General features: G+C 52.8%; 1 protein-coding gene and 1 long non-coding RNA gene across 3 annotated transcripts in view; one reads left to right on the top strand and one right to left on the bottom strand.

Moving 5' to 3' along the window:
• LOC138770775 (uncharacterized) overlaps positions 1-15,188 on the bottom strand; it is a 170,833-nt gene extending 155,645 nt beyond the window's left edge. Inside the window, exons 1-3 of the long non-coding RNA XR_011359500.1 lie at positions 15,061-15,188; positions 12,296-12,415; positions 3,845-3,904 (exon numbers count right to left, since the gene is read on the bottom strand). This is a non-coding gene — a long non-coding RNA (uncharacterized lncRNA). The remainder of the gene's footprint in view (positions 1-3,844; positions 3,905-12,295; positions 12,416-15,060) is intronic.
• Positions 15,189-23,302: 8,114 nt separating this feature from the next.
• The window catches only part of PPP4R3A (protein phosphatase 4 regulatory subunit 3A), a 23,214-nt gene continuing 20,432 nt past the window's right edge, over positions 23,303-26,084 (top strand). For both annotated transcript variants that reach the window (XM_069949297.1, XM_069949296.1), the window contains exon 1: positions 23,303-24,024. In XM_069949297.1, coding sequence (XP_069805398.1) covers positions 23,883-24,024 — 142 coding nt within the window. In that variant the 5' untranslated portion in view covers positions 23,303-23,882. The remainder of the gene's footprint in view (positions 24,025-26,084) is intronic.

Below are 26,084 nucleotides of genomic sequence, written 5' to 3'. Positions count from 1 at the left end.
ATACGTAGTGTGAACCCAGCCTAAAGGCGACTAAACTTCCATCTTCCTTATTTATTGCCGTCACTATGAAGCCACTACCTGCAATAAAGCCTAATCCTCAGTGATGAAGGCAGCCGGGACGCAGGGTTTTATTTCATACATTTAAGAGCTCTGCAAAGGTCACACCAAAGCAAGAACAAAGGGATTAAGGAGCCTGTAACCAGGACAGGACGCCGGAGGAGGATCAGGACACTTGTGTGACGTCACCTGTACCCTCCGCTATTATCCCCAGACACTGATCATTCATCTAATAAAAGGTAACAATTTGCTTTGAGCCATTTATCCTTAAAGGGGTTGTTCACCAGTCAACTGGTACCAGAAAGTGCCAGAGATTTGTAATTTACTTCTATATAAAAATCTCCAGTATTCCAGTACTTCTTAGCTTCTGTATGTCCTGCAGGAAGTGGTGTATTCTCTCCAGTCTGAGGGTGGGTTCAGACTACGGAATTCTCGCGGATAAATTCCGCTGAATTCCGTTGCCTGTACGCGCTCACGGCCGCGCGCCTCTCCACCCGTGCTATAAACACCATTCTATGCACGGGCGGATTCCGCATTCCGCCGTAAGAATTGACACGTCAATTCTTTTGGCGGATAGCGGAATAAGCTGGCTCATAGAATGGTGTCTATGGAGCCGGCGGAAAGGCGCACGGCTGTGAGCGCGTTCTAGCGACGGAATTCGGCAGAATTTATCTGCGAGAATTCCGTAGTCTGAACCCACCCTGACACTGTGCTCTCTGCTGCCACCTCTGTCCATGTCAGGAACTGTCTTGAGCAGGAGAGGTTTTCTGTTTCGGAATTTGCTGCTGCTCTGGACAGTTCCTGACATGGACAGAGGTGGCAGCAGAGAGCACTGTGTCAGACTGGAGAGAATACACCACATCCTGCAGGTTATATAGCAGCTGATAAGTACTGGAAGGCTGGAGATTTTTTATATAGAAGTAAATTACAAATCTCTGGCACTTTCTGGCACCAGTTGATTTGAAAGAAAAATCAAAGAAACCCCAAAATGAGACGAGCCCCACCACCTATAAGCGGGCCCCACCACACATGCACCTGTGGCTGGGTCTCCCTCACCCTCTGGGCCCCACAGCAGCCGCTACAGCTGTAGTTATGTCTCCATTGCTGCATCTGGACAGGTTTGTGAGTCGCTGACATCATAGACGCACATGGAGAGATATAAGATACAGAAATATTGACATGGAAACAGGAAACTAAATAAGGGAAAGTGGGGAGTTCACTGTTAATGTTCCTGAATAACAAGCGTGTGCTTTTATGGATGGGACGATAAGAGGTCGGATCTCTTCCTGGAGTCTTCTCACCTCTCCAGGTGACAAGTGACATATGCCGGTGTCCTGTCCGGTGGGATCTCCGCTCTCTATCTGCCTCCTGTTTGTATTGGCACCGCTTCCCAGAAACTGAGAAAGTGCTGAGAAGAGATCCTGTAAATGCTGCTTCCTGCACTATGAAGAGGGGAGTGGGGTCTCTGCTTTATGGCCTGGAGTATATATGTGTGTGTGAGGATATATACAAGGAGTGAGAAGGGTCCGGGGTGGTTAAATCACCTACAAGAGCTATAGAGGTACAGAGGACCGCTAACTGTGACACCTCTCTATAAGTCTCTCTATAAGAGAATGTTCTCTATGCACCCTATGTGCCTATTCATTTTGTTTAGCAGATAAAGATTCTTTACAGGGGAACTCCAAACTTTCAAATCAACTGGTGTCATAAATTTGTACAGATTTGTAATTATCAGTACTTATCATGTGCTGTATGTCCTGCAGGAAGTGCTCTCTGCTGCCCCCTCTGTCCATGTCAGGAACTGTCCAGAGCAGCAGAAAATCCCCATAGAAAACCTCTCCTGCTCTGGACAGTTCCTGACATGAACAGAGGTGGCAGCAGAGAGCGCTGTGTCAGAGTGGAGAGAATACACCACTTTTCTGCAGGACATACAGCAGCTGATAAGTACTGGAAAACTTGAAGTTTTTAATAGAAGCAAATTAGAATGTATAATTATAAGACACCAGTTTATTATAAATAAATACGGAGCATCCCTTCGAATCAGCCAGATCGAGAATAAAGCAAAAGACTAAAGATGTTGATACTTCTCCTCTCCAAATAAGGCTGTGTTCACATCAGAAAAGTAAGTCTGTGATGTATGAGGGGATCCCAGCATAAAGGTACGTTGATATAAATTATGACGTATTCATGGCGGTCCCCTTCTTTTTAGGGCTTATGCAGGATTAGGAAAAGCATGGCTGCCTTCTTCCAGAAACAGATCCTATACACAGGTCCTGGTTAGTAGTGCTGACTTTTTGTCCTGCTCCAACTTCTAGAAATAGCGCCTCTCTTTTCCTAAGTTTAGTTTTTCGGTAAATTTCCGAAACATATATATCTTTTTTGGCTTAAAGAAAGTAAGGGTCCTATTACACGAAGCGATTTTTAACGATTAACAACTAACGATAAAAGATCGCCAACGAGATTGTCGTTAACCTGAAATCGTTCACCATATTACACAGAACAATAGTCGTTAGTTACGATCGTTACTACGATCGTTTACTCCATCTGATCCCAGCAAAAAATGAACAATGTGCAATTACACTGAACGATTAGTGAAAAAATGCGGAACTTGAGCGAACGAATGTGGAATTACAGCAAACGATTAGTGAGCGATTAACAATAATTTTAGGTTCAGATCTAAATCAACAATCAACGACATATGAACGATTTTTCGATAGTTGCCTGCAATTACACAGAATGATTATCGTTTAACTTCGAACGATATAAAGATTTTTCACACGATAATCGCCCCATGTAATATGGCCCTATGACTTGAAAAGTGTATTAAGGAGACCTCGGGCGGTCTGACACACGTTATTTTTTGGGGGGAAAATAACACTTTCCCCATAATCCAAACAAAAAATTATTGGGGAATCTATTATTAGCGGATTTACATCTGAGCAATGAATAAATGACACTGAATGTGCAGCCCCAACCCGCTGCTCCTGTCCATGAATCCATCAGCTCCAACCCGCTGCTCCTGTCCATGAATCCATCAGTCCCGACCCGCTGCTCCTGTCTGTGGTTCCATCGTCCTCAACCCGCTGCTCCTGCCCGTGATTCTATCAGTCCCGACCCGCTGCTCCTGTCCAGGAATCCATCAGCCCTGACCCGCTGCTCCTGTCCATGAATCCATCAGCCCTGACCCGCTGCTCCTGTCCATGAATCCATCAGCCCTGACCCGCTGCTCCTGTCCATGAATCCATCAGCCCCGACCCGCTGCTCCTGTCCATGAATGCATCAGCCCTGACCCGCTGCTCCTGTCCATGAATCCATCAGCCCTGACCCGCTGCTCCTGTCCATGAATGCATCAGCCCCGACCCGCTGCTCCTGTCCATGAATCCATCAGCCCCGACCCGATGCTCCTGTCCATGAATCCATCAGCCCCGACCCGCTGCTCCTGTCCATGAATCCATCAGCCCCGACCCGCTGCTCCTGTCCATGAATCCATCAGCCCCGACCCGATGCTCCTGTCCATGAATCCATCAGCCCCGACCCTACATTATCTGTAAGGAATCTGCTGACATTTGTCCACAGGCCTCTGAGCATGAAAGGCATCGGCATTCATCATGAATTGGCTCTGCAGCGGCTTCCTGCATGGGAGGCCACTAAGTGAATTGTACAGACGTGTGAGTGTGCGATTGTGTTCACTGCCCTGTACAAAGTCAATTTTTACATCATTGTTTAGTGAACAGGATGACAAATAACTGAGAGGAAACACAAAGGAACAATGGCTGCCCTCACTCACCCTCCGCAAACCCTGGAGATTACCCATCTCCTCTTCTCTCCTTACACTTGTGGATTTCACCTGAAAAATAAAAAAATACTTATTAAGTCCTTGTAATTCTAATTCCAGGTGTATCAGGTTATTGTATGCAATTGGCCATGTTTTGTAGTCCCACAAAAAACAAACAAACCTCAAGAGTATAAATATATTCAGTCCATTGAGCACTGGCATTACAGCGTATATCTGAAATGTCGGCTTCCTATCCAACATAGATATGACCTGAACATGCTGGACGGGAGGTCTGTGTCTCTGTTTAGGGGTCTCTGCTTTCCTGATAAACAGGAGGGAAGAAACTGAAATCAAGAACAAGGGGCCACAATCTAAGCTTATGAGAAAATGTTATTTTACTAAAATAGTAGTAGATATTAGGAACAAACTTTCAGCAGATGTGGTTGGTAAATGTACAGTAAGTAAATGTAACCTGCCTGGGATAAACATATATCTATCCTACGGAAATAATAAAAAGGCAGAATAGATGGATTTGGAGGCTTTTTATATGTACAATCTTTTATGTCTCTATGTGATTCTCCTCTGCAGACTGCCTTGTGTATGCTCTCCTTCCCATCTCCAGCCTGTGTGATCTGCCCTCCATGTATCCTCTTCTATTTATGACCTGTGTGAGCTGCCTTCCATGTATCCTCTTCCATCTATGGCCTGTGTGATCTGCCCTCCATGTATCCTCTTCCATCTATGACCTTTGTGATCTGCCCTCCATGTATTCTCCTCCATCTATGACCTGTGTAATCTGCCCTCCATGTATCCTCTGCTATCTATGACCTGTGTGATCTGCCCTCCATGTATCCTCTTCCATCCATGACCTTTGTGATCTGCCCTCTATGTATCCTCTTTTATCTACAGTCTCCTTGATCTGCCTTCCATGTATCCTCTTCCATCCATGACCTTTGTGATCTGCCCTCCATGTATCCTCTTCCATCCATGACCTTTGTGATCTGCCCTCTATGTATCCTCTTTTATCTACAGTCTCCTTGATCTGCCTTCCATGTATCCTCTTCCATCTACAGCCTGTGTGATCTGTCCTCCATGTATCCGCTTCTGTCTATGACCTATGTAATCTGCCCTCTATGTATCCTCTTCTATCTACAGCCTGTGATCTGCTCTCCATGTATCCTCTTCTGTGTACAGCCTGTGTGATCTTCCCTCCATGTAGCCTCTCCCACCTCCCCACCTGTGTGATCTGCCCTCCATGTAGGCTCTCCCCCCCAACACCTGTGTGATCTGCCCTCCATGTAGGCTCTCCCCCCCCAACACCTGTGTGATCTGCCCTCCATGTAGGCTCTCCCCCCCAACACCTGTGTGATCTGCCCTCCATGTAGGCTCTCCCCCCCAACACCTGTGTGATCTGCCCTCCATGTAGCCTCTCCCACCTCCCCACCTGTGTGATCTGCCCTCCATGTAGGCTCTCCCCCCCAACACCTGTGTGATCTGCCCTCCATGTAGGCTCTCCCACCTCCCCACACCCCTTCCCCTTTTCTTATCTCTCTCGGCAAGGAGAAGAAGGTTCATTGTAAATTTTTCCCATCATTTTATTCCTGCGTCACCTCTACACAAATATATCAAACATCTGCAGATAGACGCCTGGAGGGACGGACACCCGCCTTATAGTCATTTGCTCTGTAACATAATAGTCACAAATTCTATCAGTTTATATTGCAATAAACACTTGTATGTACCCAGTGACGATATAAGACCAAGAGAGCCGGCGTACCTGCCCTGGGAGTGCCTGTGCCAATGCCAGGGGCCCTGTGTGCCCTTTAAACATCTTCATACAGCGCCAACCTGAGCTCCTTCTGCTTCACGTGACGGGAGGAGGAAGGGTCGGCTGAGGGCAAGGTACCAAGGCTACAACCACGCTCCTCCACTCTATATGAGATTGTATACAGCTCCTATGCAAACCTATGTGTCTCCATGGTTACAGACTACAAACAAACCTGTGTAGTCAAATCTTGCAATACCGCTAACTCCTCTGTTTAATAACATATAGCTAGCATGGGAGAAAATAGAGAGAGAAGAAAAAAAGAGGGAGTAAGGGCCCTTTTACACGGAAAGATTATCTGACAGATTATCTGCCAAAGATTTGAAGCCAAAGCCAAGAATGGACTATAAACAGAGATCAGGTAATAAAGGAAAGCCTGAGATTTCTCCTCTTTTCAAATCCATTCCTGGTTTTGGCTTCAAATCTTTGGCAGATAATCTGTCAGATAATCTTTCCGTGTAAAAGGGCTCTAAGGGCCCTATTACATGGAGCGATAATAGGTCGAATCAGGACGATTCATCGGATTATCCCTCCATGTAACAGAGAGAATGATCAGCCGCTGAAACATTCATTCACGTGAAAATATTAGAAGATACATAGACAGACACACCAGAGTGAAACATGACTGAGGGATCAGGTTATTTGTAGTCTGTATTAAACCTACAGCCTGACAGATCTGCACAGTGTGTAGTTTTATACGGTTTCCTTCTAGGAAACTTCTTTATATATTATACTCTCAGACAACTCCTTTCATATAATAAACTTGTAGATCTTGTTGAAGGCGTCTTGTGGAGCGTAACCTGATGAATCACAGGATGAGCTCCGTGTCTGCAGCCTCTCCAGCCTCCATGAAAGTTATAATACAAGATGAGAGACAGAAGTCTATATGCACTGTACTACAATTATCCCTGGTGGTTACCAGCCCAGACACCTGACAGCGGGAATGAGCCCAGATGCAGAATAGTGAGTGCAGCTCTGGAGTATAATACAGGATCAGTCATGCAATGTATGTACACAGTGACCACACCAGCAGATGTAACTTAACAGAACAGAATCAGTTATGTAATGTACTTTCCAGTCTGACACAGTGCTCTCTGCCGCCACCTCTGTCTATGTCAGGAACTGTCCAGAGCAGCAGCAAATCCCCATAGAAAACCTCTCCTGCTCTGGACAGTTCCTGACATGGACAGAGGTGGCGGCAGAGAGCACTGTGTCAGACTGGAAGGAATACACCACTTCCTGCAGGACATACAGCAGCTGATAAGTTGACTTGAAAGAAAAATCATTTTGCTAGAGTATTCCTTGTAGAACAGAGACATGTTGCTGACATGACCTTTACAAGCTATAAGATAACATATTAGACATGGGGCAGGTAACAGCCACCTATCACTTCCCTCATCTTCCTGCTATAAAGTTGCCATTATACTGCACATGAATTTCATCTACAATGTATGCAGCCCAGCTTGGTATCTGGCTGAGGAATAATTCTATTTATACAGCGGTTATCACTGAAGGTCCTGATGCCCAGTGCCTGTGATCCCAGAGATGTAAGGACATATGTGTACTCGCCTCTTGGAATGGGCTCCAGTGGTTTGTTTAACAGCTTCTTAGCGGGTGACACGTCAGCAGCGGCTCTGGCCTGCCACGTAATGGAGTCTCTCCCCTCTGTGACGCCATACATTGCACAATAACCCGCCACTCACAACACTCTCTTAATGTCATTTACACTGAATTAGCATTAGACAAATTGCGCAATGACCGCTATCTGCGAAGGTTACATTCACACCTGTCATATTTGCTGTATTCATGGTTTCTGTAACTTTTGCCAGACTTTGCCCTAAATTTCAGGCCACGTCTGCAAATGTCCAGGGCCTAATAATACACAATGCCCAATGCCCCATCCATGTGTGTTCAAGCAGGTTTATTAATCAGTCACTCAGTGGTTTCTTTACACCCCTATAGATAGAATAGAAGGGAGGCTATCCAGTAGTAGGTATATATATATATATATATATATCAATCACAATGTATGCCTGGTAAGCAGTGGAAACGTCACTCTGCTTTTGCAAGAAAACAAAAAGCTTCAGGGTGCCTTCACACCTACCATATCGCTGCGTTTTTAACGTGTTTTTGGTGCGATTTTTTGCATGCGCGTTTTGATTTTCACATGATTTTCATGTGAAAATCAAAAAACTCACCAAAAACGCAGCGATAAAAACGGTATGTGTGAAGCTACGCTTAGGGTACAAACACACACATCGTATACGCAGCAAATCTGCAGCGTATTTGATGGTGCAGATTTGATGCTGTATTCAGTTACTTAGATCTAATCTGCTGCATATTTGTTGCGTTTTTGTTGCGTATTTGCTGCGTGTTTGCTGCGTATCGCAGCAGTAAATACGCTGCGTATGCGGTGTGTGGGTTTGTACCCCTAGGTTACAAACACACACAGCAGATTTGATACTGTGTTCAGTTATTTAGATCTAATCTGCTGCGTATCTGCTGCGTATCGCAGCAGTAAATACGCAGCGTATAAGCCGTGTGTGTTTGTACCCTTAGTCTCTATTCCTAACCTCATACGAGGTAGGTACAAAACCCCCCAGACAGGAGCCAGAACATGAGTGATCAGGTATATACAGGGTCACACCTCACTCATATAGAGGGTCATCTGCAACAGGTGAAAACTTTAGAAGCAGCAGGATTCATGCACTGAAGCCTATTCCCACACCGCCATCTAGTGGCCAATCTTCTATCTGCAAATGAATTCCACAGAGGAGTTTATGCTACAAGTCTATGGGCCAGGTGGAAGTAGATGACTAACAGTAAGGAAGAGAAGAGCATTACCGCAGGCTTCTACCTACTTCTGTGAGGGACAGCCAGTGAAACTCAAACTGATCAAAACTTTTAGCCTGTGACGAGTTTGCTTTAAGTTGTCTATACAATATCACAGGAGTAGGGAGCCTTGGCGCTCCAGCTGTTGCAAAACTACAACTCCCATCATGCCTGAACAGCCAAAGCCATAATGGAAGTTGTAATTTTGCAACAACTGGAGGGCCAGGGTTCCCTACCACTGCAATATCAATAACTATGAACCACTTGTTTGATCTATCTTAGATATGAAAATTTGGCACAAAAAGAAATGTTCATGAGTTTCCTATAGGGAGAAGAGGTGTAAACTGCAGTCAGACTGCTCTGGCACCAGCTTATCCCACTAAGACCGCCATCCACCATAGAGCAGCAGGTTTGCATGACCTTATAATGACCTTATGGAGGAGAAAAGAGCCGCCTGTAGAGCTCAGAGACAGGTCTGTGTGGAGGAGAAGGGGGAGGATGAGGTGGAGGAAACCACCTCACTACAAACCCAAAACACTACAGACTCCATCAATATTAGCTTTATGGCAGAGAGGCCAAGGAGAAGCTGCTTCTCAGTAAAAGACACATGAATGCTGCCGGGAAGTTACATAGAAGCAGCTAAAGGAGTCTAAGACTGTGAGGAACAAGATTCTCTGCTCTGAGGAAACAAGACTGAACGTCATGGTTTTTATAGTGTCATGTCTGGGGGAAATCAATAACAGTGCGGACCTCAAACTGGGCCGAGAAACAAACCTGGTGGTACAAGAGTGAAGCTAGAAGAGAGCAGCCATGTTTTTATAATCCGGTGTTTGTGTGGCTCATTTAGTGAATCATTGTCAGCTACACATGACCTGGTTATACAAGGCCACTGTCAGCCGAATGTCTCCTCAAATTATTAGGGGAAGGGATTTTTTAATAAAAAAAAACGCCTGAGGCCTGGCCAGGTTAGGCTAGGTTCACACTGCGTTTTCAGCATCTCTTTAACGGATCCGTTTTTTTAACGTCCAGAAAAATAGGGTCAGCAACGTTTTTTGGTCCGTTTTGGTCCGCCAAAAAAAACGGATCCGTTTTTTTTTATAATGGAAGTCAATGGAAAAACGGATGCACACAAATGAATCCGTTTTTTGCAATCCGTTTTTCATGCGTTTTTTGCAAAAAAACGGATGCGTTAAACGGATGCTGAAAACGCAGTGTGAACCTAAGAAGGGGTCCCCCTACTAGACACCAAGGATGGGCTACAGACAGTCTTAATTAGCAGGAGCGGTGATCGGCTAGCAACCACTAATACGTAAGACTAACACTAGTACGTAAGGGGTACGTAAGCCGCCCGCTCCTGCCTTTCTCTCTCTGCTGCAGGGAACACAGAGCAGGGATTCCCATCATAATGAAGGGAGTCCCCTGCACTGCTGGCCCCCGGACGCTCACCTAGTAGCTGCTGGCTCCCTCTACCCCCGGTGAATCTGACTCCTTCGCCGGCCTGCAGCAACTCCTGGCACCTTTATCTAGTCTGCCAGCACCCGTGCACCCCTCTGCCCCACCGCCGCCGGCTCCGGCCTCCTTCCCCTGCCTTTGCTAACTCCCAAAGCTGAGGGGATCACCCCCGCTGGCCTGCCCCAGCTCCTGGCACCCAGGCTCCTGAACCAGCCGCTGACCCGGTGCAAAATTTGGCTGGTCCAGGAGCCTGGAGAGGGGTGCCAGGAGCTGGGGCTTGGGGATTCTGCAGAGGCGACGTAAAGAAGTGGGAGCTGGAGGCTGTGGTGCTAGAGAAGAGTGCCGGGAGCTGCTGCAGGTGGAGGCGTCCAATCTGGCGGGGGATGAGTGAGCCAGCGGCTGCTAGGCGAGCTGTGCGGGGGGCGGCAGCGCAGGAGATTCCCATCATATGACGGAAATCCCCTCTCTGTGTCCCCCGCAGCAGAAAGCGGGCAGCTGTTTAAACTTGCTGTGTATTCCTGCTGCGGGGGACACACTGTAAAGATGTGGGTCCCCGCTCCTGTAACCTTGCTGTTCCCGAACACCTCAATAACTCAGCTGAACAATAGCTGAGCTGACAGATATCTCCCCTTTGTTCAGACACCGAGGTGTTTGGGAACCAAGGAATTACTGTATATGATTAATTTCCTTCATTCTGATTCAACTCCTATGGCAGAATAAAAATATAAAAATAATAATTTTGCACACAAAACCCAGAGAAATCCAATTGGTGAGATTACATTATGGAACACATGGAAATGTTGTGAAACATTTGATGTGACGGCGCCATCTCCTGTCTACAGTCCATACTACAATGGATTATTATTGTAGTGTAGTGTGTATCTAGTGTATAAATAATATATTCTATATTAACAAATAAGTTGCCTGAAAGCTCAGGTGGGCGCTTGACCCCCAGGTAGCCAGACCCCAGCCCATTAGAAACTGGACTGGTTTATGGTTCATTCTACATGAGACTGTGAATATGGTTATGATGATGCACCTTAGTGAGTATATGTACTATGACTATTGTACACATTTATCCAGTTAATGTTCTTAAAGTGTGTGTGTATTTTATACCTTATTACTATGATGATGTCACTAATTGGGGGTGGTACAATGGGCGTGGTTAGGATGTTACATACCGGCCATAGTCACACTGTGTGCGTTTCTGATCCTGAGTTACATCCTGTATTATACTTCAGAGCTGCACTCACTATTCTGCTGGTGGGGTCACTGTGTACATACATTGTACCAGACCTCACTTGTATGGACTGTGTTACGTGTGGATGTTGTGTATTTCTCCCCTATGCACCCATAGCTTTGTAATATTGTGCGACTATTGGCGACCACATGGCAGCGTACTTCTGGCCGTAATGTGGGAACGCAGCCTAAGGCTGGGTTCACACTACGTATATTTCAGTCAGTATTGTGGTCCTCATAGCAACCAAAACCAGGAGTGGATTGAAAACACAGAAAGGCTCTGTTCACACAATGTTGAAACTGAGTGGATGGCCGCCATATAACGGTAAATAACGGCCATTATTTCAATATAACGGCCGTTGTTCTTAAATAACAGCAAATATTTGCCATTAAATGACGGCCATCCACTCAATTTCAACATTATAAGAACAGAGCCTTTCTGTGTTTTCAATCCACTCCTGGTTTTGGTTGCTATGAGGACCAAATACTGCCTGAAATATACGTAGTGTGAACATAGCCTCAAGGTGACCCAGACAGTGGGTGTGACTGCACTGTCACCATTGTCACAGTGGATTGGTGCACTAGGGGTTAAGTATCGCCCCCAGAGAACCAAATGCCCTAATCTGCAGATTTATTTAAAAAAAAAAAAAACAACAACTTTTCAACCCTAAAAACCATGTTAATCCATCTACCAAGTCCTATCAGCCCATATCAGCAGGTTAGCATGGAAGGTTGGCTGGCTCTATTCACTTCAATGGAACGCAATACTGCATTAGAGCTGCAATACTACACACAGGGGGGGTGAGGGGTGGCGCTGTTTATGGAAGAAAGCGGACATGTTTTTCTAATGCCAGACACCACTACTAATAAACTGAGGGCAGAAAAAAAAAACCATAAAATGGGGATAATTTGGTGCAGACTGACCGTCAACAACTTTATTATGGAAATCCACCACAGAAAAACTATAAACCTTCTATATTATTATAGCGTCTGTATTGTGGACACAAGAGGCCGTCTACCTGCAGGTCACCATGGACCCCAACATGGCGCTCACAAGTAGATGCACAATATAAACACCTAACAACGTCCACATCATAGAGATCCACAACACTAACCTGTATGACGGCTCCACATCTGTGCAGATCTCCAGCAATTCCAGTCAACTTCAGAAAGTACATTGTTTTGTGTATTCAGCTGCGTTCACACTGCGCAGCTAGGGAGTCGTGAGCCCAACACTGAAAAACAGCAACATGACCATGTGGTGACTGACAGGTGGGTCACATGACCATCTGATGACTGACTGGTGAGTCACATGACCATGTAATGACTGACAGGTGAGTCACATGACCATCTGATGACTGACAGGTGAGTCACATGACCCTGTAATGACTGACAGGTGAGTCACATGACCACCTCATGCACAAGCCTGGAGGACAGAAATGGCTGCACATCGCACCCATGGTTGATACTAAAGCTTGTTCTGTTACATTAAAAACCAACATGAGAAGTTAGTATATAATTTGATGAAAGCATATTGCCTCACGTACCACGTGCAGGTCTCTGATACACTCTAGGTCCCTCCTCTAGCCATGGTGCAGTGCTGTCCGGCGACCACAGGGGGGCGCAGCCCAGCGACCCCAGTGTCACAGAACCAAGCCCACAAGGCCAGAGCCACACCTTCCTGCAGACACGGCCAGCAGAGGCAATGGCCTCCAGCCAACACCTAGTAAGCCCCAATGTGACCAATCAGTGGGAAGTGATGTGCATGGTACCTCCTCTTTCCCAGTCTAGTCTTTTTAGATCTGTTCACACTAGGTGTTGGCTGGCGGCCATTGCCTTTGCTGACCGTTCCGGAGGGGTGGTGCGGCTCTGGCCCTGGTTCTGGACCGCTGGGCTGCTCCCCCCTGTGGGCACTGGCTCTGTGGTGGTTGCTGGCGAAAGCTGCACCATGGCCAGAGTAGGGACTCATGTGTATCAGAAGACCTGCACGTGGTACATGAGGCCATATGGTTTCATCTAATTATATACTTACTTCTCATGTTGGTAATGTAATGTAGCTGAACAAGCTTTTGTATCAACCATGGGTGCGATGTGCAGCCATTTTTGTGTTCTCCAGGCTTGTGCATAACCATCTGATGATAGGTGAGTCACATGACCATCTGATGATAGGTGAGTCACATCACATGACCATCTGATGACTGACAGGAGAGACACATGACCATTTGATGACTGACAGGTGAGACACATGACCATCTGATGAATGACAGCTGAGTCACGTGACCATCTGGTGACTGACAGCTGAGTCACATGACCATCAGATGACTGACAGGTGAGTCATATAACCATGAATTAACTAATAGGTGGGCGAGTCACATGACCATCTGACCATCCCCAGGTGCTACAGATTTCCATTTCCAAGACACCAAAAGTCTGCAGTCTGGATTAATATTTAATGGTGGCAGTGGGGAGTTTCATACTAAATAGGGGCTGCAGGGTGGTGGGGGGGGGGGGGTCTGATATTATATGGCGGCTGCAGGGGGGTGGGGACTGATACTATATGGGGGCTGTGAGGGAGAGGGGTCTGATACTATATGGCACCTGCAGAGAATGGGGACCAATATTATATGGGGACTGAGGGGAACGATTTCAATATAGGGGCTGCGGGGGACACTGATATTATATGGGGTCTGCAGGGGAGGGACTGATACTGTATGTAGGCTGCAGGGGAGGTACTGATACTATATGGGGGCTGTGGGGGGGATCCAATACTATAAGCAGCTTGCAGAGAATAGGGTACTGATACTATATGGTTATTGCAGGGGGACTGATACTGTATAGGGGTTGCATGGAGGGGCTAATACTATATGTGGGGGCTGCACAGGGTGGAAGGGCAGATACCATATCATATATCACATAATGCCGTCCTCACTCCTTACAGTATTTGGTATCACGTTTCAGTCAACACTGAGGTGATTTTAGAGCAAAATGTGGAAAGTATGTATTAGGGTGCAGTGAGAGACAAAATATGATGCCCCCATTATTTAACATGGCACTTTACCTGTAATTTTGGGGTGATGATACGTTCCGGGGTGAATTCTGTGTAGAATATGTATGAGGGATTATTAGAGAGAGTGCTCCCTGTTATTAGATATCTCTCTGTATCTGTGATTTTGGGGGCCAGGACATTGTTTATGGGGTAATACTGGCGTGACACAAATATTTTGGCGAAATATGTATTGGGGTTCAGTCCCAGTATACTGCGGCCTATGTAATATTACAGCATCAATGTGATATCTGGGGAGAATATGAGAGGTGACTTGTGAGGAATATGTAGAAAATATGTATTGGGGTTCACTGAGAGATATTAAAGCTACTCGCCCCCCAATATTTATTATCATACTGTTACTTTGGGGTGAATAAACACTTTTTTGAGGTAACTGAGGTGATTTGGGGGGGAAATGTTTATTAAGATTAAGGATAAAATATGACGTCTTCATTATTTAATATGGCACCTTACCTGTGATTTTGGGGTGACTACACGTTCTGAGGTAACAATGAGGAGAATATGTATAAGGGATTATTATATATAATGCCCCCCGCTATAGCTGTGATTTTGTGGGTCAGTACATTATTCATGAGGTGATATTTGGGGGGGACACATGACTTTTATGAAAAATGTATTGGGGGTTCAGTCACAAACCACGGAACTGGTAATAGTAATATAGAGTTACCTGTCCCCCAATATTCCAGATCGCACCATTACGGTGACTGAGATGAATAAACACTTTCTGAGGTAACACTAAGGTGATATAGGGGACATCATTAGGGTTCTGTCATAGACATAATACAACCACCCCAAATTAATGGATATCCCACCTACCTGTGATTTTGGGATGATGCTGAGGTAACACTGAGGTGATTTCTGAGGGAATATGTATTGGTGGTATTATAGATGCGCCCTGTTAGATATATTGCTGTATCTGTGATTTTAGGGACATTGAGGGAGACTTATCAGACATGGTGTAAAGTGAGACTGGATCAGTCACCCCCGGCAACCAATCAGATTCCACCTTTCATTTTCCAAAGAGTCTGTGAGGAATGAAAGGTGGAATCTGATTGGTTGCTAGGGGCTACTGAGTTGGCTTCACTTTACACCATGTTTGATAAATCTCCCCCTCTATATGTTTTATGAGGTAATAAAGGGGTAACACACAGTACAGTATATATATATATATATATATATATATATATATATATTGGGGTTCAGTCATAAGAATATATTACAGAGCCCCCCATTCAGAGTCAGGACTATGTGATGCTAATATGATGTGACTGGGGTAAAGCTGGGGTGATTTTAGGGAGTGTGGAAGTTATTGGGGGGGCACAGTTCCCTCTTAGGTTATATTACAGAGATCCCCATTGATATGACACAGTCTGTGCAATACATGAGGGGATATAACATTCTGAGGTACTGTGGAGGTAATTGCAGAGGGTTATGTGGTAATAAGTCACAGACCCCCATAGACCCCCCTGTCCAGCTAGGATTCATGGGGCCCCATAGCAAAAAACTGCACATGGCCTCATGAATCCTGTTGTTGGTGCTGTGAGCCGCTGTTCAGGGGGGATGGGATGAGAGCACGAGCCACAGTCCGAGGAGGGGGTGCTGTGGGTACTATTACACGCGTGATATGACGCAATATCAGGGTAAGGGCACCCCCTCCAATATTGGGCAGTATTGGGGTGATAACAGGCAGTATTGTGGTGACAGCGCCCCCTCCCCTCCTCCTGGGCTGATATTAGGCAGTATCAGGGTGATTTGGGGAAGTATTAGGATGATGGCACCCCCTGCTTGCCTCCTGGAGTGATTTTGGTCAGTCCCCTCCTCTCCCTCCCCCTCCTCTCCTCCCGGGGTAATATCGTTCAGTATCAGGGTGATATCGGGCAGTATCGGGGTGCCGGCGCCCCCTCCTCCCGGGGTAATATCGGTCAGTATCGGGGTGATATTGGTCAGTATGGGGGTGCCAGCGCCCCCTCCTCTCCTCCCGGGGTGAAATCGGGCAGTATTGGGGTGCCGACACCCCCTCCTCTCCTCCCGGGGTGATATCGGTCAGTATCGGGGTGCCGGCGCCCCCTCCCCGATATCACCCCGGGAGGAGAGGAGGGGGCGCCGGCACCCCGATACTGACCAATATCACCCCGGGAGGAGAGGAGGGGGCGCTGGCACCCCCATACTGACCAATATCACCCCGATACTGACCGATATTACTCCGGGAGGAGAGGAGGGGGCGCCGGCACCCCGATACTGCCGAGTATCGGAGTGATACCGGTCAGTATCGGTGTGCCAGCGGCCCCACCTCTCCTCCCGGGGTAATATCGGTCAGTATCGGGGTGATATTGGTCAGTATCGGGGTGCCAGCGCCCCCTCCTCTCCTCCCGGGGTGAAATCGGGCAGTATTGGGGTGCCGACACCCCCTCCTCTCCTCCCGGGGTGATATCGGTCAGTATCGGGGTGCCGGCGCCCCCTCCTCTCCTCCCGGGGTGATATCGGTCAGTATCAGGGTGCCGGCGCCCCCTCCCCTCCTCCCGGGGTGATATCGGTCAGTATCGGGGTGATATCGGTCAGTAACGGGGTGCCGGCGCCCCCTCCTCTCCTCCCGGGGTGATATCAGTCAGTATCGGGGTAATATCGGTCAGTATCGGGGTGCCGGCGCCCCCTCCTCTCCTCCTGGGGTGATATCGGTCAGTATCGGGGTGATATCAGTCAGTATCGGGGTGTCGGCGCCATCTCCTCTCCTCCCGGGGTGATATCAGGCAGTATCGGGGTGATATCGGTCAGTATCGGGGTGCCGGAGCCCCCTCCTCTCCTCCCGGGGTGATATCGGTCAGTATTGGGGTGATATCAGTCAGTATCGGGGTGCCGGCGCCCCCTCCTCTCCTCCCGGGGTGATATCGGTCAGTATTGGGGTGCTGGCGCCCCCTTCTCTCCTCCCGGGGTGATATCGGTCAGTATCGGGGTGTCGGGGCCCCCTCCTCTCCTCCCGGGGTGATATTGGTTAGTATCAGGGTGATATCGGTCAGTATCGGGGAGATAACGGTCAGTATCGGGGTGCCGGCACCCCCTCCTCTCCTCCCGGGGTGATATCGGGCAGTATCGGGGTGACATCGGTCAGTATCGGGGTGCCGGCGCCCCCTCCTCTCAGGGTGATATCGGTCAGTATCGGGCTGATATCGGTTAGTATTGGGGTGATATCGGTCAGTATCGGGGTGCCGGCGCCCCCTCCTCTCCTCCCAGGGTGATATCAGTCAGTATCGGGCTGACATCGGTTAGTATCGGGGTGATATCGGGCAGTATGGGGGTGCCGGCGCCCCCTCCTCTCCTCCCGGGGTGATATCGGTCAGTATCGGGGTGATATCGGGCAGTATCGGGATGCCGGCGCCCCCTCCTCTCCTCCCGGGGTGATATTGGGGTAATATCGGTCAGTATCGGAGTGCTGGCGCCCCCTCCTTTCCTCCCGGGGTGATATTGGGGTAATATCGGTCAGTATCGGGGTGCCGGCGCCCCCTCCTCTCCTCCCGGGGTGATATCGGGCAGTATCGGGGTGATATCGGGCAGTATCGGGGTGCCGGCGCCCCCTCCTCTCCTCCCGGGGTGAAATCGGTCAGTATCGGGGTGATATCGGTTAATATCGGGGTGCCGGCGCCCCCTCCTCTCCTCCCGGTGTGATATCGGTCAGTATCGGGATGATATCGGTCAGTATTGGGGTGCCGGCGCCCCCTCCTCTCCTCCCGGGGTGATATCGGTCAGTATCGGGGTGCCTGCGCCCCCTCCTCTCCTCCCGGGGTAATATCGGTCAGTATCGGGGTGCAGGCGCCCCCTCCTCTCCTCCCGGGCTGATATCGGTCAGTATCAGGGTGCCGGCGCCCCCTCCTCTCCTCCCAGGGTGATATCGGTCAGTATCGGGGTGATATCGGTCAGTATCGGGGTGATATCGGTCAGTATCAGGGTGCAGGCGCCCCCTCCTCCCGGGCTGATATCGGTCAGTATCGGGGTGATATCGGTCAGTATCGGGGTGCCGGCGCCCCCTCCTCTCCTCCCGGGCTGATATCGGTCAGTATCGGGGTGATATCGGTCAGTATCGGGGTGCCGGCGCCCCCTCCTCTCCTCCCAGGGTGATATCGGTCAGTATCGGGGTGCCGTCGCCCCCTCCTCTCCTCCCGGGGTGATATCGGTCAGTATCGGGGTGATATCGGTCAGTATCGGGGTGATATCGGTCAGTATTGGGGTGCCGGCGCCCCCTCCTCTCCTCCCGGGCTGATATCGGTCAGTATCGGGGTGCCGGCGCCCCCTCCTCTCCTCCCGGGCTGATATCGGTCAGTATCGGGGTGATATCGGTCAGTATCGGGGTGCAGGCGCCCCCTCCTCTCCTCCCGGGCTGATATCGGTCAGTATCGGGGTGCCGGCGCCCCCTCCTCTCCTCCCGGGGTGATATCGGTCAGTATCGGGGTGATATCGGTCAGTATCGGGGTGCCGGCGCCCCCTCCTCTCCTCCCGGGGGGGTGATATCGGTCAGTATCGGGGTGCCGGCGCCCCCTCCTCTCCTCCCGGGGTGATATCGGTCAGTATCGGGGTGATATCGGTCAGTATCGGGGTGCCGGCGCCCCCTCCTCTCCTCCCGGGGTGATATCGGTCAGTATCGGGGTGATATCGGTCAGTATCGGGGTGCCGGCGCCCCCTCCTCTCCTCCCGGGGTGATATCGGTCAGTATCGGGGTGCCTGCGCCCCCTCCTCTCCTCCCGGGGTGATATCGGTCAGTATCGGTGTGCCTGCGCCCCCTCCTCTCCTCCCGGGGTGATATCGGTCAGTATCGGGTGATATCGGTCAGTATCGGGGTGCCGGCGCCCCCTCCTCTCCTCCCGGGGTGATATCGGTCAGTATCGGGGTGATATCGGTCAGTATCGGGGTGCCTGCGCCCCCTCCTCTCCTCCCGGGGTGATATCGGTCAGTATCGGGGTGATATCAGTCAGTATCGGGGTGCCGGCGCCCCCTCCTCTCCTCCCGGGGTGATATCGGTCAGTATCGGGGTGCCGGTGCCCCCTCCTCTCCTCCCGGGGTGATATCGGTCAGTATCGGGGTGATATCGGTCAGTATCGGGGTGCCGGCGCCCCCTCCTCTCCTCCCGGGGTGATATCGGTCAGTATCGGGGTGCCGGCGCCCCCTCCTCTCCTCCCGGGGTGATATCGGTCAGTATCGGGGTGCCGGCGCCCCCTCCTCTCCTCCCGGGGTGATATCGGTCAGTATCGGGGTGATTTCGGTCAGTATCGGGGTGCCGGCGCCCCCTCCTCTCCTCCCGGGGTGATATCGGTCAGTATCGGGGTGCCGGCGCCCCCTCCTCTCCTCCCGGGGTGATATCGGTCAGTATCGGGGTGATATCGGTCAGTATCGGGGTGCCTGCGCCCCCTCCTCTCCTCCCGGGGTGATATCGGTCAGTATCGGGGTGATATCCGTCAGTATCGGGGTGCCGGCGCCCCCTCCTCTCCTCCCGGGGTGATATCGGTCAGTATCGGGGTGCCGGTGCCCCCTCCTCTCCTCCCGGGGTGATATCGGTCAGTATCGGGGTGATATCGGTCAGTATCGGGGTGCCGGCGCCCCCTCCTCTCCTCCCGGGGTGATATCGGTCAGTATCGGGGTGCCGGCGCCCCCTCCTCTCCTCCCGGGGTGATATCGGTCAGTATCGGGGTGCCGGCGCCCCCTCCTCTCCTCCCGGGGTGATATCGGTCAGTATCGGGGTGATATCGGTCAGTATCGGGGTGCCGGCGCCCCCTCCTCTCCTCCCGGGGTGATATCGGTCAGTATCGGGGTGCAGGCGCCCCCTCCTCTCCTCCCGGGGTGATATCGGTCAGTATCGGGGTGCCGGCGCCCCCTCCTCTCCTCCCGGGGTGATATCGGTCAGTATCGGGGTGCCGGCGCCCCCTCCTCTCCTCCCGGGGTGATATCGGTCAGTATCGGGGTGCCGGCGCCCCCTCCCCTCCTCCCAGGGTGATATCGGTCAGTATCGGGGTGCAGGCGCCCCCGCCTCTCCTCCCGGGGTGATATCGGTCAGTATCGGGGTGCCGGCGCCCCCTCCTCTCCTCCCGGGGTGATATCGGTCAGTATCGGGGTGCCGGCGCCCCCTCCTCTCCTCCCGGGGAGGTGATATCGTTCAGTATCGGGGTGCCGGCGCCCCCTCCTCTCCTCCCGGGGTGATATCGGTCAGTATCGGGGTGCCGGCGCCCCCCTCCTCTCCTCCCGGGGGGGTGATATCGGTCAGTATCGTGGTGCCGGCGCCCCCTCCTCTCCTCCCGGGGTGATATCGGTCAGTATCGGGGTGATATCGGTCAGTATCGGGGTGCCGGCGCCCCCTCCTCTCCTCCCGGGGTGATATCGGTCAGTATCGGGGTGATATCGGTCAGTATCGGGGTGCCGGCGCCCCCTCCTCTCCTCCCGGGGTGATATCGGTCAGTATCGGGGTGCCTGCGCCCCCACCTCTCCTCCCGGGGTGATTATCGGTCAGTATCGGTGTGCCTGCGCCCCCTCCTCTCCTCCCGGGGTGATATCGGTCAGTATCGGGTGATATCGGTCAGTATCGGGGTGCCGGCGCCCCTCCTCTCCTCCCGGGGTGATATCGGTCAGTATCGGGGTGATATCGGTCAGTATCGGGGTGCCTGCGCCCCCTCCTCTCCTCCCGGGGTGATATCGGTCAGTATCGGGGTGATATCAGTCAGTATCGGGGTGCCGGCGCCCCCTCCTCTCCTCCCGGGGTGATATCGGTCAGTATCGGGGTGCCGGTGCCCCCTCCTCTCCTCCCGGGGTGATATCGGTCAGTATCGGGGTGATATCGGTCAGTATCGGGGTGCCGGCGCCCCCTCCTCTCCTCCCGGGGTGATATCGGTCAGTATCGGGGTGCCGGCGCCCCCTCCTCTCCTCCCGGGGTGATATCGGTCAGTATCGGGGTGCCGGCGCCCCCTCCTCTCCTCCCGGGGTGATCTCGGTCCGTCTCGGGGTGATATCGGTCCGTATGGGGGTGCCGGCGCCCCCTCCTCTCCTCCCGGGGTGATATCGGTCAGTATCGGGGTGCCGGCGCCCCCTCCTCTCCTCCCGGGGTGATATCGGTCAGTATCGGGGTGATATCGGTCAGTATCGGGGTGCCTGCGCCCCCTCCTCTCCTCCCGGGGTGATATCGGTCAGTATCGGGGTGATATCAGTCAGTATCGGGGTGCCGGCGCCCCCTCCTCTCCTCCCGGGGTGATATCGGTCAGTATCGGGGTGCCGGTGCCCCCTCCTCTCCTCCCGGGGTGATATCGGTCAGTATCGGGGTGATATCGGTCAGTATCGGGGTGCCGGCGCCCCCTCCTCTCCTCCCGGGGTGATATCGGTCAGTATCGGGGTGCCGGCGCCCCCTCCTCTCCTCCCGGGGTGATATCGGTCAGTATCGGGGTGCCGGCGCCCCCTCCTCTCCTCCCGGGGTGATATCGGTCAGTATCGGGGTGATATCAGTCAGTATCGGGGTGCCGGCGCCCCGATCCTCTCCTCCCGGGGTGATATCGTCAGTATCGGGGTGCAGGCGCCCCCTCCTCTCCTCCCGGGGTGATATCGGTCAGTATCGGGGGTGCCGGCGCCCCCTCCTCTCCTCCCGGGGTGATATCGGTCAGTATCGGGGTGCCGGCGCCCCCTCCTCTCCTCCCGGGGTGATATCGGTCAGTATCGGGGTGCCGGCGCCCCCTCCCCTCCTCCCAGGGTGATATCGGTCAGTATCGGGGTGCAGGCGCCCCCGCCTCTCCTCCCGGGGTGATATCGGTCAGTATCGGGGTGCCGGCGCCCCCTCCTCTCCTCCCGGGGTGATATCGGTCAGTATCGGGGTGCCGGCGCCCCCTCCTCTCCTCCCGGGGAGGTGATATCGGTCAGTATCGGGGTGCCGGCGCCCCCTCCTCTCCTCCCGGGGTGATATCGGTCAGTATCGGGGTGCCGGCGCCCCCTCCTCTCCTCCCGGGGGGGTGATATCGGTCAGTATCGGGGTGCCGGCGCCCCCTCCTCTCCTCCCGGGGTGATATCGGTCAGTATCGGGGTGCCGGCGCCCCCTCCTCTCCTCCCGGGGTGATATCGGTCAGTATCGGGGTGCCGGCGCCCCCTCCTCTCCTCCCGGGGAGGTGATATCGGTCAGTATCGGGGTGCCGGCGCCCCCTCCTCTCCTCCCGGGGTGATATCGGTCAGTATCGGGGTGCCGGCGCCCCCTCCTCTCCTCCCGGGGGGGTGATATCGGTCAGTATCGGGGTGCCGGCGCCCCCTCCTCTCCTCCCGGGGTGATATCGGTCAGTATCGGGGTGCAGGCGCCCCCTCCTCTCCTCCCGGGGTGATATCGGTCAGTATCGGGGTGATATCGGTCAGTATCGGGGTGCCGGCGCCCCCTCCTCTCCTCCCGGGGTGATATCGGTCAGTATCGGGGTGCAGGCGCCCCCTCCTCTCCTCCCGGGGTGATATCGGTCAGTATCGGGGTGATATCGGTCAGTATCGGGGTGCCGGCGCCCCCTCCTCTCCTCCCGGGGTGATATCGGTCAGTATCGGGGTGCCGGCGCCCCCTCCTCTCCTCCCGGGGGGGTGATATCGGTCAGTATCGGGGTGCCGGCGCCCCCTCCTCTCCTCCCGGGGGGGTGATATCGGTCAGTATCGGGGTGCCGGCGCCCCCTCCTCTCCTCCCGGGGTGATATCGGTCAGTATCGGGGTGCCGGCGCCCCTTCCTCTCCTCCCGGGGTGATATCGGTCAGTATCGGGGTGCCGGCGCCCCCTCCTCTCCTCCTGGGCTGATATCGGTCAGTATCGGGGTGCCGGCGCCCCCTCCTCTCCTCTCCTCCCGGGGGGGTGATATCGGTCAGTATCGGGGTGCCGGCGCCCCCTCCTCTCCTCCCGGGGGGGTGATATCGGTCAGTATCGGGGTGATATCGGTCAGTATCGGGGTGCCGGCGCCCCCTCCTCTCCTCCCGGGGGGGTGATATCGGTCAGTATCGGGGTGCAGGCGCCCCCTCCTCTCCTCCCGGGGTGATATCGGTCAGTATCGGGGTGCCGGCGCCCCCTCCTCTCCTCCCGGGGGGGTGAGGAGCGCAGGAGGAGGGGATGAGGGAATATGGCGGCGGCGCTGTGACGGACACACTGGGCCAGGCACGGCGGGCAGAGAGGGCGGGGACACCGGGAGTGAGCGGAGAGCAGCGGCCGGGACACTGAGGACAGGCCCGGGCTCCTCCTCTCATCCTCCCGCCATCACAGCACGGCCAGCCCCGGGCTCCGGCCCGCCATCTCCTCCTCCGGGAGACGCTGACGGTGAACGCCGCGGAGAGCGGGAAACGGCCGGAGAGGAGCAGCGACACACCGGGGAGCCGAGGCCTGCAGCCGGTGACAGGAGACCATCGTGCCCGGGGATCCGGCCGGACAACGAAGCCGCTACGGGTGTCAGGAGAGTCCGGGGATCGGGCCTGGCGGGGGTGAGAAGAAGCCCCAGACCCCGAGCAGCGCGACCGACACGCCGGGTTGTGGCCTTCAGGAAAGCCCGGGGACTGAGGCCTACCTTCCGGTCTGCGGCTTGTAGGAAAGCCCGGGGATCGGGCCCTGCTGACCGGGGGGCGGGAGTCACGACAGCCCGGGGACCGGGCCTCCCGGAGCGCACAGCCGCCAGCATGACGGACACTCGGCGGCGGGTGAAGGTCTACACCCTGAACGAGGACCGGCAGTGGGACGACCGGGGCACCGGCCATGTCTCCTCCGGCTATGTGGACCGGCTGAAGGGCATGTCCCTGCTGGTGCGGGCCGAGAGCGACGGTGAGTGCGGTACCGCGGCCAGACCGCGTCACGTGTGAACTGTTACCTGCGGTTATGGCGGGGACCGGCGCCTCCTTGATGAGGGAACCGTCTGATCCCTGCTGGCTGCCGGTGTGTGGAATCATCCAGGCTCGGTGCAGTGTGTCAGCGCAGCCAGACATGTAAACACACGTGGTTCCATTCACTGACAGCCAGCAGAGCATCCCATCACATGAAGGGGTCCTCCAGTGACCTCCAGCTGCCTGGGGAGCTGAAGCTGTAGCTATGGCTGACCAGGGATGATGGGAGTTGTAGTTCTGTGACAGCTGGAGGGCTGCAGATTGACGCCATGACCTCCAGCCCTCGCAGAACTACAACTCCCATCAGCTATGGGGGACTCAGCGGGATCATATACTGATATATTGGTCAGGACTGGGGGGGGGTCAGTGGTGACACTACAACACCCATCCAGGCATGCTGAGAGTTATAGTTCTGCCATGGCTGCTGATTGGTGTCATTGGATCTGTTGTTCTCATTGGGGGAAGGGGCATCCTCACTTATTTGCAGATACACTCTTACAAAAAATTTTGCCACCCCTTTCCTCAGGTTGCGTGTGGTATTACAACTCATGTCCATTCACTTCAATAGAACTGAGCTGCAAAACCCTCCCAGACCCAACCTGAGGACAGGAGAGGCGCTGTGTGTGGAAGAAAGCAGCCATGTTCTTCTAAGCCTGGAGATCCCCTTTAAGCACACTAACAGCACCATCTTCCTCCGAATAATTGTAGTGTTAAGGTAACAGGACTCCTGCAGTGGTGGCTTGAGATGAGCGAATCGGGTGCGAGTCCATCCAAACCCGATCGTTCGGTATGTGATTAGCGGCGGCTGCTGAACTTGGATAAAGCTCTAAGGTTGTCTGGAAAACATGGATACAGCCAATGACTATATCCAGGATTTCCACATAGCCTTAGGGCTTTATCCAAGTTCAGCAGCCACCGCTAATCAAATGCCGAACGATCGGATTCCGATGGACTCCAGCTGCTCCAGGTTCACTCATCTCTAGTAGTGGCCCATAGCCCTGGCTTCTCTTCTCCCCATACACCTATAGCCCTGGCGTCTCTTCTCCCCATACACCTATAGCCCTGGCGTCTCTTCTCCCCATACACCTATAGCCCTGGCGTCTCTTCTCCCCATACACCTATAGCCCTGGCGTCTCTTCTCCCCATACACCTATAGCCCTGGCGTCTCTTCTCCCCATACACCTATAGCCCTGGCGTCTCTTCTCCCCATACACCCATAGCCCTGGCTTCTCTTCTCCCCATACACCCATAGCCCTGGCGTCTCTTCTCCCCATACACCCATAGCCCTGGCGTCTCTTCTCCCCATACACCTATAGCCCTGGCGTCTCTTCTCCCCATACACCTATAGCCCTGGCGTCTCTTCTCCCCATTCACCTATAGCCCTGGCTTCTCTTCTCCCCATACACCTATAGCTCTGGCGTCTCTTCTCCCCATACACCCATAGCCCTGGCGTCTCTTCTCCCCATACACCCATAGCTCTGGCGTCTCTTCTCCCCATACACCTATAGCCCTGGCGTCTCTTCTCCCCATACACCTATAGCCCTGGCGTCTCTTCTCCCCATACACCTATAGCCCTGGCGTCTCTTCTCCCCATACACCTATAGCCCTGGCGTCTCTTCTCCCCATACACCTATAGCCCTGGCGTCTCTTCTCCCCATACACCTATAGCCCTGGCGTCTCTTCTCCCCATACACCTATAGCCCTGCTCTACTGGAGCAGGAGAGGTTTTCTATGGGGATTTGCTGCTGCTCTGGACAGTTCCTGACCTGGACAGAGGTGGCAGCAGAGAGCACTGTGTCAGACTGGAGAGAGTATACCACTTCCTGCAGGACAAACAGCAGCTGATAAGTACTGGAAGACTGGAGATTATCAATAGATTTACAAATCTGTATAACTTTCTGACACCAGTTAATTTAAAGTGTAGCTGTCTTAACAAAACACCTTTGACGTGTCACAGACATCATAGAGACGTATCAAAGTTTGGTGTTCAGACTTGTACTG

This window comes from Dendropsophus ebraccatus, chromosome 13 (genome assembly GCF_027789765.1).
Source record: "Dendropsophus ebraccatus isolate aDenEbr1 chromosome 13, aDenEbr1.pat, whole genome shotgun sequence".
Lineage (NCBI taxonomy): Eukaryota > Metazoa > Chordata > Amphibia > Anura > Hylidae > Dendropsophus > Dendropsophus ebraccatus.
Note: the sequence above shows the minus strand (reverse complement) of the source record. Positions and strands in the feature narration are given on the sequence as shown.